The 14,258-nt window shown below is 34.8% G+C and overlaps 1 protein-coding gene across 2 annotated transcripts in view; it reads left to right on the top strand.

Annotated features, from left to right (window-relative positions):
- The window catches only part of KHDRBS2 (KH RNA binding domain containing, signal transduction associated 2), a 546,913-nt gene that overhangs the window by 115,606 nt on the left and 417,049 nt on the right, over positions 1 to 14,258 (top strand). For both annotated transcript variants that reach the window (XR_005030941.2, XM_036916275.2), the window contains exon 2: positions 1,335 to 1,462. Coding sequence is in view for 1 of the 2 variants with exons in the window: in XM_036916275.2 (XP_036772170.1) it covers positions 1,335 to 1,462 (128 nt within the window). In the remaining variant the exon portion in view is untranslated. The remainder of the gene's footprint in view (positions 1 to 1,334; positions 1,463 to 14,258) is intronic.

Here is a 14,258-nt window from a genome sequence, read left to right on the forward strand (position 1 = left end):
TACATACATTTTTCTCACTGTTACTCCAAGTCAGCACTATTTCTCAGCTAGATGATAGTTTGGTTTCCTTGTTTGCTTGCTCTCTGTTAGGATTGGTTTTGCATACTACCTATGTTGTTATCTCTACAAATAAAAAGCAAATATTGCTGCCTGCCTTCCCCACTAAAACCACTCCTTGACTTCCCATGACATTCACAGTAAATGCAGAAAATGTCTTGTGTCCCACAAGGTCTTAGATGGTCAGTCCTATAACCCACCCATCAAAGCTCTTCTCAACATTCGCTCTTCTTCACCCATACAAGGCTTCTTTGTTTCTTGGTATTTCAAGAGGATGTCCATCTGCTTCTCCATCACACTGTAAAACCAGGCTTCTCAGTCCTCTTAGGCTTACTCTTTCTCATCATGCAGGGCTCTGCTCAGATTTCACCCTGTGTCTGAAGTAGTGGGCCCACTCCTTGACTTTACTCTTCTTTATATTCATTATAACTTTACTGTATATATTCTTTACCTCCACACATAAGTGTATTTATGCACACACATTCATTTTTGTAATTGTTCATTTTTTTCCATCACAACATACATTCCATAAATGCAGAGACATTTTCTTGTTTTCTCTTCCATCTTTTGTACTCATAGGAGAGATTCAAAAATATTTGTGAACTAAATTTAATTTAAAAAGGAAGAATATGGATGAATAGTATACATTTACTCAAAAATATTCATTTTGGGAACATTTTTATAGGGCAAAATTAGGAACTCCTCTTAAACATCTGCACAGATAATTTTGTTGATAAATATAAAAGATAGCATTTATAGATATGTATAACTTTCCTATGACCCCCTTTTTGATTGCTTAGAATGTAAAATAACCTACTGTTCATCTTTATTACCCTATTTTGGGTAATGAATATTAACATTTTCAATTATTATTTTTTCTTAGGAATCATTCCAAGTACAAATAAAACATAGAGCCTTAAAATACATTTTGTTGTATTCATTGCTCCTAGGAAAGTTATATTTGCTTAGATATTTTAAATAGTTACAGGGCAATGTTTCCCTTTATTTTGTTTGAAAATGTTGAAAACTAATTAAATGCATCATTTGTTTCACAGAAGACATTACATTGTCAAATCTCAACTTTTTAGTTTTAGTTGACCAAGGCCATCTTACATATGGAGAAGCATTCGCACAGCTCTCAACAAGGTGCCATTTCAATCCATTTATCAAGATTCTTCAAAATCTTACTTAGGACGGGGTGTACTAAGAACAATCAGCATATTTATAAGGGCTTCTCATTTTATTTACTGATTTTTTCCTGTGAATTTTTTTTTCAGAGATTGAAAAATTTCAAGGTTCTGATGGGAAAAAGGAAGATGAAGAGAAGAAATACCTTGATGTTATCAGCAACAAAAACATAAAGCTCTCAGAAAGGGTATTGATCCCTGTCAAACAGTATCCAAAGGTACGACAATATACGCTTTGTTCTTATAGATTTAAGAAAAAAATGTTACAAATGAGGTGATATTTTATTCATTGCCTTTCATGCAATCAATATTTAAAGCTTCATTATATTAGTAAATAAAAATATACTGACACAGAGAAAGGAAAACTCTGAAGGTACAATGATGAGAGTAATTCTCAGTTTAAGGCCGTATAGCATTTTTATTCTGTGAATGTGGGAAACATAAGTAGGTACTGTAATCATTTATTTAACATGTAAATTATTCAATAGTTTGTCCAAATATGCATACTCACTTGCTTATATTTTGGTTCATGTTAAAATGTACATTCTTATTATAAAAGAGAGTAGAATTTTTCATGATAATTAATATATAGCATTAGCCAATCAGCAGGGAATTACTGTATCCAGGAAAGCAATATAGTCTCCATTAGACCCTTGGATTATAACATCTAGTTTCTCTTTCTTGAATTACAAAATAATTACAAAAATAATTGTGATACTGTTCTCTTGAAAGTATTTTTTCACTAGACATTTTGTTATCATATGAGATGTGTATCATCAGAATCATGATGATAAAATATAACACTCAATGGCATGGTTTCACCAGTATAAGGTGAAAAGAGTTTCTTTCTATCTTTTTTTTTTATCTCAAATAAATTGAGCTCAAAGTGGAAACTCAAAGATTCAAGCTGGTAATTTAATTTCTGAAGAGTGAGTCTGAAACAAAGACCATGTAATTATCTTAAGAATAAAGATTAAAGAAATAAATGCTGCAGTTTACCAATTGTCTTCTAATATGATAAATTTTAGTAAATATAATTAAGTAGACTGCTGTGTTTATAATTATTTTAAATAAGGATAAACTGTTACAGCCCACCAAACCATAAAATTTAACTTTCAAAAGATGAGGCTTTGGGCATTCAAGTTTTTGGTTTTTTGTGTTATTTTTCAGCTAGGTTTATTCTATTGTAAGAAAGGTGCATTTGCTAGATATATACTTTTAATTTAAATTTTATTAGATTTGCTTTATAATCATGTTTAATGAATATTAAGTTGAACACTCATAGAAATGTACATGAAAATTTTTACATGGTGATGAAATATGGTAGAAATAATGAGGTGGTTTAAAAATGTGGCTTTTAAAAAAGAACTTAATTAATTAACCCATTATCATCTAGAGTACAAGGTTCTTCCTCTAGCTCCTGTATTTAAATATTCTATAACTTGACACTTATTTCTCAGAATAACACTTGTCTATTCTCCAGATATGGGAAAGCCAGTGACAGACTCAGTATCTGCTTCCCAATAAAGGGCAGCTCTTTGTCTCTGACCAAATGAGGGTGGAAAGGGTGAAAGGCCTTTAAGTCCTGATGGCTCTTCAAGTGACAGTATGAGTGATTTATGCTGAATATTATTATATTTGATTCATAATAGTGAATCTTAAAACAAGAACATTTCATGGCATCTAATTTTTTTTTTGTTTTGTTTTTTTGTTGTTGAGAGGGCATCTCTCATATTTATTGATCAAATGGTTGTTAACAACAATAAAATTCTGTATAGGGGACTCAATGCACAATCATTAATCAACCCCAAGCCTAATTCTCAACAGTCTCCAATCTTCTGAAGCATAACAAACAAGTTCTTACATGGTGAACAAATTCTTATATAGTGAATAAGTTCTTACATGGTGAACAGTACAAGGGCAGTCATCACAGAAACTTACGGTTTTGATCACGCATCATGAACTATAAACAATTAGGTCAAATATGAATATTCGTTTGATTTTTATACTTGATTTATATGTGAATCCCACATTTCTCCCTTATTATTATTATTATTATTATTTTTTTTTTAAATAAAATGCTGAAGTGGCAGGTAGGTGCAAGATAAAGGTAGAAAACATAGTTTAGTGCTGTAAGGGAGCAAATGTAGATGATCAGGTGCGTGCCTGTAGACTAAGTATTAATCCAAGCTAGACAAGGGCAACAAACATCCACGGATGCAGAAAATTTCTCTCAAAACAGGGGGGGTGAGGTTCTAAGCCTCACCTCTGTTGATCCCCAATTTCTCACCTGATGGCCCCCCTGCGACTGTGCCTGTCTTAGGTTGTTCCTCCCTTGAGGAATCTTACCCGTCTCTGGCTAACCAGTCATCTTCCGGGGCCATGCAGGGAAATGTAAAGTTGGTAAGTGAGAGAGAAGCAATATTGTTTGAAAAGGTTAGCTTTTTACTTCTTTGCATATTAATGCCCTGTGGCTTCTATGCCCAGTATTTGTCTTAAGGTATCCTTACCACTTGGAAGAATTATGATACTTGGTAATTTCGATATGAGCACGAATTCTACTTAAGGGTTGTAATTAGGAAGGAAGAAGAAAAGCTATAGAAGTAGCAGACGGAAGAAAACATGGGAAGATTGATTATTTCTTTGACATATCTTCTTGTAGAGTAACATAAGCATGTATAGGTTTTAAACTACTAAATAAATTGCATGCACACATTAACATAATAGGAATACAGCTGCATAACCAAAGCAGACCTACAATTACCAGCCATCTCCAGTGAAACCAAGAAAACCAGTTAGGCACCCTAGGCATTTGTGAAAACTTATCAATGATATGATGGATATTGTCTAACTGAATTTGGATAGTTTGAAAAAAATCAGACATATTAAAACAACGCATTCTTGGGAACTGTTCACATCCCATATGTTCTTTTAACATTAGATAGTCTGTAGTTGTAAGATTTTGGAGTGCTGCAACTTGCACTTCTCCTAATTCTTGGTTGAGTTCTGACAGTATAGATCCAGTCAAATTTGTTGTTTTACTGTATGCACAGGCCAGCTTAGATATCTCCTTCTTCATTCCAATGGCAAGTCCAGGAACCGGTGGGATGAATGCAGCTACAACTGCAACAGCGCCAGGATCTTTGTTGAAGTTTTTTGATGATCATCTTCTGGAATGACTCTTCCAGAGAATGTTGATGATGGAAGTTCTTCTTCATATCGTATCTTAATTCGTTTTCTGTGTAGCCAAATTAGGCTTTGATCCTCTGTATAAACACAAACAAACCCTTTGCCCACATTTTGATATGCCCTTTATACCACTGTGAAGAACTTTTTGGAGATCACCACACAGGAACTGCTTTTTTTTTTTTTCTTCAGAGAAAGGAATATTATCAGAAAAATGTATTTCCATGGCTGATCATCTGACACCTTTTAAATGATCAAAATTAAGGTTATTTAAAGCATGCATTAATCGTTGATTTACAGTTTTATCCTATCAGGGAGTAATACCCCTCTTCTTTCTTTCTTTTTTTTTTTGTTATCATTAATCTATAATTACATTAGGTTTACTAGGCTCTCCCCTATACCAGGTCCCCCCCACAAACCCCTTTACAGTCACTATCCATCAGCATAGCAAAATGTTGTAGAATCACTACTTGCCTTCTCTGTGTTGTACAGCCCTCCCCTTTCTCCCACCCCCCCATTATGCATGACAATTATAATACCCCCTTTCTTCTTCCCCCCCCTTATCCCTCCCTACCCACCCATCCTCCCCATTCCCTTTCCCTTTGGTACCTGTTAGTCCATTCTTGGGTTCTGTGATTCTGCTGCTGTTTTCTTCCTTTAGTTTTTCCTTTGTTCTTACACTCCACAGATGAGTGAAATCATTTGGTATTTCTCTTTCTCCGCTTGGCTTATTTCACTGAGCATAATACCCTCTAGCTCCATTCATGTTGGTGCAAATGGTAGGATTTGTTTTCTTCTTATGGCTGAGTAATATTCCATTGTGTATATGTACCACATCTTCTTTATCCATTCATCTACTGATTGGCACTTAGGTTGCTTCCAATTCTTGGCTATTGTAAATAGTGCTGCGATAAACATAGGGGTGCATCTGACTTTTTCAAACTTGAGTGCTGCATTCTTAGGGTAAATTCCTAGGAGTTGAATTCCTGGGTCAAATGGTAAGTCTATTTTGAGCAATTTGAGGAACCTCCATACTGCTTTCCACAATGGTTGAACTAATTTACATTCCCACCAGCAGTGTAGGAGGGTTCCCCTTTCTCCACAGCCTCGCCAACATTTGTTGTTGTTTGTCTTTTGGATGGCAGCCATCCTTACTGGTGTGAGGTGATACCTCATTGTAGTTTTAATTTGCATTTCTCTGATAATTAGCGATGTGGAGCATCTTTTCATGTGTCTGTTGGCCATCTGTATTACTTTTTGGAGAACTGTCTGTTCAGTTCCTCTGCCCATTTTTTAATTGGATTATTTATTTTTTGTTTGTTGAGGTGGGTGAACTCTTTATATATTTTGGATGTCAAGCCTTTATTGGATCTGTCATTTACAAATATAGTCTCCCACAGTGTAGGGTACCTTTTTGTTCTATTGATGGTGTCTTTTGCTGTACAGAAGCTTTTCAGCTTAATATAGTCCCACTTGTTCATTTTTGCTGTTGTTTTCCTTGCCCGGGAAGATATGTTCAAGAAGAGGTCACTCATGTTTATGTCTAAAGGTTTTTGCCTATGTTTTCTTCCATGAGTTTAATGGTTTCATGACTTACATTCAGGTCTTTGATCCATTTTGAGTTTACTTTTGTATATGGGGTTAGACAATGGTCCAGTTTCATTCTCCTACATATAGCGGTCCAGTTTTGCCAGCACCATCTGTTGAAGAGACTGTCATTTCGCCATTGTATGTCCATGGCTCCTTTATCAAATATTAATTGACCATATATATTTGGGTTAATGTCTGGAGTCTCTAATCTGTTCCACTGGTCTGTGTCTCTATTCTTGTGTCATGGCATCTAATTTTTGTGTGAGGTTTAATTTCATAATTTATAGGAAGATGTTCAAATGACAAAACTGCCTGTTTATATTGAAATAAACCATGTCTCACTAGAAAATTATTGTACCTCTTGGAATTTTTAGAACCATAGAATGCTTAAAGTGGGACTAATCTTGAAAATCACAGAATATATAAAACATTATTTTACAGATGAGGTAACTGAGAAGTTAGGTATTCTTCAAAGATATATCTTTGTTATATATGGAGATACTTAGGGAAGAACCTATTATTTTAGGTTCTTCATTTTTGTGAGCCATTACATTTTTAACTTAACTGATAATGCTCACACATTTGTATTGCTTTTTCATGTAAAATGTGGATGAATGTGAAAAATGATAGTTCCTAATTATTATTAGTTTCATGAAACTTTACCAAATAAGAAGTTATGCCTTAGGGAATTCATTTTTAAAGCTGTGAATAGAATGCCAAAGCACTTTTTTTTAAAGGGATATACATTTTATGCATTCAATTGTCACACGTGAGAGAACTCTTGGGGCCTTTTACAGAAAAAGAATACTGAGAAATGCAGCAGAATCATCTGTCTAGTTGATGTACATTTGTTTTTGTTTGGTTTTATACAATAATAGTAACATTAAAATCAGCCATTTGAAATGTATTTTATTCCAAAAGTGGTGATTCTCTCCTGCTGAGTGATTACACCCCGCTTCTCACACACAAATCAGCGGGATTGAGTCAAGATTATGATCCCTAAACTTGAGCCGTATTTGATGTACATTTGTGAGCTGTAAAATACGTTGGTGTGGTGTGATACAGTGAGCTGCTGAACAGAGCACAACAGTATTTATGGATTTAAAGTTTAATCTTTTATAATAAGTGATTTATCCCTCTGGGGGTACATTGGAGAAGACCTGCGTTTCACAGCCCCTCTTGGAGCCATCTCCCCCCTTGATGCCCGCTGCCTGTGTGAACTGGTGACTGGCGTGGAGATGCCACAGTCCCTCTCCCACAAAGAGCAATAAATAACTATGGGAATTCTTGAGGAAATGACTTTATCCAGACTTTTCCACATGACCTTTTTGGATGGATTTTGTTTCAATCAGTCTCCAGTTTCAAGTTAATTTGCTGGCTTTATTGAGTAATATGAAGAATGAAAGAAATTTAAGATTTCAAATTATATAAAACATAAGAATTATCCAACTCAAGTGCTTTATGTTTAATTACTTAAGTTGGGGGAAATACGCCATATTAAAGTTATCTTAATGAGTAGTTTTTCTTACTGTTTTTAATATTTTTTTTGTAGGAAGATTGATAAAGAAATAAGCTTTGTTTGCATTGTTTCCATTTGCAAATATTTTAGAATCGGAGCAATTATTTCTTGATCGTTAAGTTTCCAAGGAGGTAACGTGGCAATGTGTGCCTCCGTAATACTAAGATCCAAGAGAGATTCATACACAAAACTCACCATCTTTTAACATTAACCCTTTCTCTCTAAATCTACACATCCTCTATTTCATAATCCAACGCACATTTTTTTTTCACATTTTAACTTCTCCAACTGGTATGCCTATTATAATCAGAATCATTTTACTGTTGCTGTCAGGCAGGTAGTGGTCATAAACTCATTGTTTTTGTCTGTAAATTTTGCACGTTATAGCTTCCTCCATGGGGTTGTTTGTAGTTTAAAAAATACATGTATTGAGTTTAGTTGCTGTTTGAAATGTCTTCAGAGATTGCATTATGGTTTACTGTTGACATGCAATGCTATTACACATACAAAAAGGGAAAGAACCATAGGTTGGCCTATAAATTTCATATTAATTAAGATGATATTTATCCTTGGAAGAATGAGATAAATGCTGTAGTTTCTTGGCTCTCAACAAACAAGTGCCTTAAAGGACATAAGAAACGTAGTTAAGTGGCTGAAACTGTATTATGTTTTGTTACTGTTACATATGCCAGAGAAATGCCTCTCATAAGCTATAAGAATGAGACAGCGTTAGATGGGAAGGTGCCCCCTCCATGTGCAGAATCTGCTTGTTGCTCCTGTACGTTTGCCACCTGGGCAATTTAGCCTCTCGACGCCTTTTAAAAATGTCTTTTTGATGTTGCCTTCAGAATTCTCTGAAATATATCAGACCTTTTCTTCAGTTAAATTTGCCCCGAGGCCCACTTTCTATTTCTTGACATGAGTTACTGCCAACTTTTTAAAGTGATAGATCACCAGGAATGTAAATCAGCCTCAAATTTGGCCTCTTTTAAGATCAAACACACTGCTTTTCCTTGTGATGTTTTTTCAGTCAATTCCTTATGTAGATTAATGCAGAAAATTAAAGTTCCAAAATATGTTAGGAATCACTACACTTGCTTTTTAGTGAATAGCAGTATTTCACCTATTCTGCTCAGTCCCAGAGAGAGAGGGGCTGCCACCCATGCCCGGTTGGAAGCAGTCCCTGCAACCTGGCATTTCTTCCCAGAGCTTGTTTCCTTTTTCATACTTAGAAAGATGAAAATACAAATCTGTAAATGTTATTTTTTTTAACTTTATAAGTAATAAGAGATCATTTAAGAATAGTTAATGGAGACTTAGAATTACTAACTTGGAAACTATGACCACATTTCAAAGACAATATCACCACTTACAATCTGGGAAACACCTCTGTGTTTTTTTAAGCAATGTGGCTTTCTGAAGCTCCTCTGTAGCTTACATCTTAAACCCAGCTTATCTTGACCAGGCAGAGACCATTCCAGAGCATTGCTTTTATTTTTCTAAAGGAAATGAAAGAGAGGATTTGATGGGCTTTGTGATTTCTGTTTCATTTGTATCGATTTCCTAGTCTCACACCTGTGAATCTAAATTTCAGTTGAGAAAATAATATGGCACTTAGATTCCTATTTCCTATGAGAAAGAAAAAAAAAACCCCACGATTCTTGTAGACTGCATTCTCTCCAGTCGAATGTCACCAAATGAGCCCTGATTTCTAGCAAAATTTAGAAATTTGCAGTGATATTGTCTAGAACTTGTCTTTTCCAGTGACTCTTTCTTTTAACTAATGCCCATCCCGTGATTTAGGTATTAGTTTTCCATCTGGCACTTAAAATGTTTTTTTTGTCTGTGTCTCACACTGACCTATGTTTTCCTAATTATTAGTTCTGTGTATGTACTACTTTCCAAATACCCTCACAAAATATGTCCCCATGCTTCCTGAAATAATCTCTTTTCCTGTGTCTAGACCTCTTAGAGGATCTTCAATTTGTTTTAACCTGTTTCCATTCTGCTGGTTACTTCACATTTCTACAGCTGGAAAACTGAAAATGAATTCAAAACGATCGTTAAAGTGCAAGTGCCTTTTGAAATGTACTCAAACTTGACCCTTACTCAAGGGTCCCTCGAGGTCCAAAAGATCTTCCACCTCACATCACTCCCTGTAATCTTGCCATTCTTTATTTGCTTGTTTGCTCATTAGTTTGTGTAATTCAGTGAACCTTCAGAAAGTTTCTCTCCACCCAGTAGAGCACAGATGTTATTTCTTTTGTAGTTGCAGAAGTGGCTTTTCATCTAGATAGATCTTTAAGAAACTAGAGAAGAAAGATAGATTTCTTTCTTCATACTAAAATGAAGAGGCACTACATTACCAATTGAATGGATTCCTGTATTATTATTACTGACTTTGAAGGATTTACTGACATTTGGAAGCAAGTAAATCTGATATAATTTCAAGCACTGTATATTTTGAGATAAGCAGAAAGCAAACTTATATGGAAAGCATACAGGAAATAATGTATCCTTTACCTGCTCCAGAAACATCTAGATAAGGGATTAGTGTAACTTGTACTAAGTTAGGGCCTAATGACAGCCAATTTTTTGAAAGAAATCTAGGTCCATGTAGAAAAATTCTGAATGAATTTTATTTGCTCTCTCAAATTTAAGTAATTATGAAAAGATATTTCTGTAAAATTTAGATTTATACCATTTTATAAGTAATTTCTTTAAAAATATATGGATTTCACAAGGATATTACAAAAATAAAAACACTCCAACAGTTAAATTATGAATATCAATGCAAAAACTTAAAAATACTACCAAATGTGTGTACTAGTACTTGTAACACTATTATGCACAATAGCCAAAATGTAGAAACAACCCAAACATTCTCAATAGGTGAAGGATAAACAAAATCTGGCATATATGTACATTGTAATATCATTTAGCCTTAGAGGGCAATGAAATTTGGGTACATGTGACAACATGGATGAACATTGAAAACATCATGCTAAGCAAAATAAACCATACATAAAAGGACAAACATTGTATGATTCCACTTACATGAGGTACTTAGAACAGGCGAATTCGTAGACACAGAAAGTGGCGTAGGGGTTACCAGGGGCTGTGGAGAGGGATAAATGGAGAGTTATTGTTTAATGGATATAGAGTTTCTCTCTGGGATAATGAAAAAGTTCTTGAAAGGGATGTGGTAATGGTTGCACATCATCATGAATGTCCTTAATGCCTTCCAATTTACACTTAAAAATAGTAAATATTATGTTATATATTTATTTAATCAGAATAATCATGTTACCAAAATATTACCAAATGTATTTCAATAGCACATTATAGGCAAAATATAATTTATTTCAGGGACACAGGATTGGTTGAGTACTTAAAAATATTTTTAAAAATTTACTATATTTTAGGATTGAATTCGGCATTTGATAAAATCAAATTTCTAGTCCTCATGAAAGAAGCGTAGACATATATTATAGGTGTATATTTATAGTAAGTGTGAACAAATCATTTATTCAATAAATGTGGGAGAGAGATAAACTAGTGAGGTATTTGGGGCCAAAAGAGAAGAAAGACTAAATCCTTAACTCATCTTTTACATTAACATAAATCTCAATGAGTCTAAGATTAGAAAAAAAAAAAAAAAAAACAGAGCCGGGAGTAGAATCAATCATGGCAAATTTACTTCATAGTATTTAATAGAGAGAAAAGCATTTTTAAGGCAGACAGGAAATAACTGAAGCCAAAAGTAAATGATTAAAGTATCTTTTAATGTAAAACTAAGATGCATATACCAGTGAAAACCATGATGATTATCAAAAGTCACAATCAAAATGCCAAACTATAATGACTATTTGAGAAATATTTGAAACACATGACAGAAAGTTCATTTTTTTAATATGTAATGGATCCAGTTTTTCTAACTGAATAAGAAGCCAGTGATATCGACAGCTATCATGCATGTAATATGTATAGGAAACAGGAAAACCCTGAACTTATTAGAAAAGTCAACTTAAGGTGAATTTGAAATGCTTCTGTTCTCTGTAAGACGGACCAAAAAATTGATTATAACCAGTGGTGTTAGGATGTGGGTGAAAAAATACATTACCTGTTGTTGAGTGCATGGAGATTCAACCATTTTGGGAAATAATTATGCAAAATCAGTGAAAATCACAAAGGCATAGACTTTTGGAAGCAGTAGGCTATCTTGAAATTTATTGCACACATATGTACTGTTAAGTGAAAAGTAAAAGATTATAAATAATTTATGCCTCAAGTGTAAAAGGGATATATTTACATTTACGTATCTGTGTACGTTGACAGTAAGTAAAATCTAGTAGGCCTTTTTTATTGCAGGCTCTTTTGTGCTCTTTGAATTAGTTACTATTAACATTCCATTTTCATAATAATAAAGATATTTTTAAAATAGTTTGAACTAATTGAAAACATTCAAAATTGAAAAAATTAATCCTGTTTAGGATTTTTTTTCCCTAGAATACAGGAACAAATAATAAAACTGAGGATTATAGATGTTTAAACATATCAGGTTGTGTGCTCTAATCTTCTACTCTATTTAGGAATCATTTCTCTAATATCTGTGATACTCATCAGCCTGAGTATGAATACCTCTAGTGATTAAAAAAAAAATTTCACTGCATTTATAAACAGCTAAACGGCTGGATCTAATAATGAGTAGGCAGTGCTGTTAAATTGTTTTTTTTCTCTTTGAAATAAGATCTTTATCCCTTAAAGCTGCTGCCTATGGTCCTTGTTTCGCCTGAACTCTTGCTTAGTCTAACTTGAACTCTCATCGATACATTGTCTTTATTTGGCTTCTGGATACCACAGTTAATTTTTGTCTCCTGTTACAAAACTGGTTCCCTTTCTCAGCCTCTTCTGCTGACTCATACAACAGAGCCTCTTCATACAACTTCTCAGGGTTGGAGTTTGCAGGGATTGTCCACAGTGTGCTTCTCTGTGTGCATGCACATTCCCTCAGTCATCTCATCCATGGCATGGGTTTATGTGCCATATAAGCTGGTGACCCATCTAAGGCCTCTCTCCAAGATTTAGACAGGGGTTTGCCCACTTGACATAACCCTATGGATGTCTAGGTATCTCAGATTGAGCAACATTCTCCTCATCCCACAAGTGCTTCACTCGTTGTGGCCACCTCAGTTGTTGCCAATACCATCCTTTTATTTGGTCAGGTCAGAAACTGTGGACTCCTCCTTGACCTTCTGTCACACAGCCTATCCACCCTGCCTGGCAAACCTGATAGTCTTATCTTCAGAATACATCGAGAATCAGCCACCTCCACTGCTATGACCCTGGCCTAAGTCATCATCTTCTCTTACCTGGGCTCTTGTGATAGCCTCTTACCTGATCCCCTGGCCACATGCGTCTTCATCTGTCCCTGCCCAAGTACTCATGGTCTCTTTGTTTCTAGTTTTTCTTTCTTACATCATACATATCATCTTCTAATATACTTGGAAATTAACTTACATGTTATTTTTATGTCTCCACACTGGAACATAAACTACAAAATTCCAAGTTGTCTTGTCTTTCTTGATTAGTCATGTATCCCAGTCATCTGGGATGCCGAGCACGTTGTTAGCTGGTTAATAAATATTTTCTGAGTGGATATAGAATAATGAACAACATGGGTTTGAACTGGGTAGGTCCACTTATGCACATATTTTTTTCAATAAACATATTGGAAAACGTTTTGGAGATGTGTGACAATATGAAAAAAAACATTTTCTTTTCTCTAGCTCAATGTAAGAATACAGTGTATAATACACATAGCACAAAATATGTGTCTATCAACAATGCTCTCAGTAAAGCTTCTGGTCAACAGTTAAGTAGTTAAGTTTTTGAGGAGTTAAAAGTCACTGGTGGATTTTGGACTCTGTTGGGGGTTGGTGCTCCTAACCTTTGCACTGTTGAAGGTCAACTGTTCACTAAACTCCCCTGACATACTCTTGTTGGAGGAAATACAGTTGCTGAGGAACAGATACAGAACAAGGATCTCCATGTTCTTGCCTCGTGCCTCTTCCAGGGGACCTATAACAATTGCAGTCGTGAAATCACAGGTCCTCTGCAAGAACCCCAGTGTCACTGTCTTCACTGAAGCCCCAGGGCTACTCTAATCTTGGCAGAGTGAGCCCAAGTGCAAGAAGAAAGCAAGTACAGTGAAAATTTTACTCAATTCTTATGCCTGGATAATTGGTTACTTTGCTTAACCAAATTTTCTAATTAAAATGAAGTTAAAAGGTTAACTCAGAAATTACTTTCAACTCATTTCTGAATATCATGTTATGGTTTTATTATTTAATTTCCATTTTTAGTAAGTGCAATATATTGAACATTAGTTGACCTTTTATAAAAGAGTCTATGAGGCCTCCATATCATCATTCTGAATATTAATTCCTGCTAATTCATTCAGTTATTCAGGAGGTATTTATTGGAGCTATATGGCAGTTACAGGGTATTTGACTCATAAATGTGAAAATTAAAAAGGTGTTTTCACTGGCCTCAGGAAGTCCTGTAATAAATTTCAGCAGTTGTCCTGACATGGCTTCTTATGAAGACGGATCTAGAAGCTTTGGGATTGTGCTAGTTTGCATAAAAGCCTGAAGTCACATTGGAAATTTAACAATTTCCCTTAAACTTTAGAGGCTAAAGCATGAAAAAGAGGCAAG

Source organism: Manis pentadactyla, chromosome 16, assembly GCF_030020395.1.
Source record: "Manis pentadactyla isolate mManPen7 chromosome 16, mManPen7.hap1, whole genome shotgun sequence".
NCBI classification, from domain to species: domain Eukaryota; kingdom Metazoa; phylum Chordata; class Mammalia; order Pholidota; family Manidae; genus Manis; species Manis pentadactyla.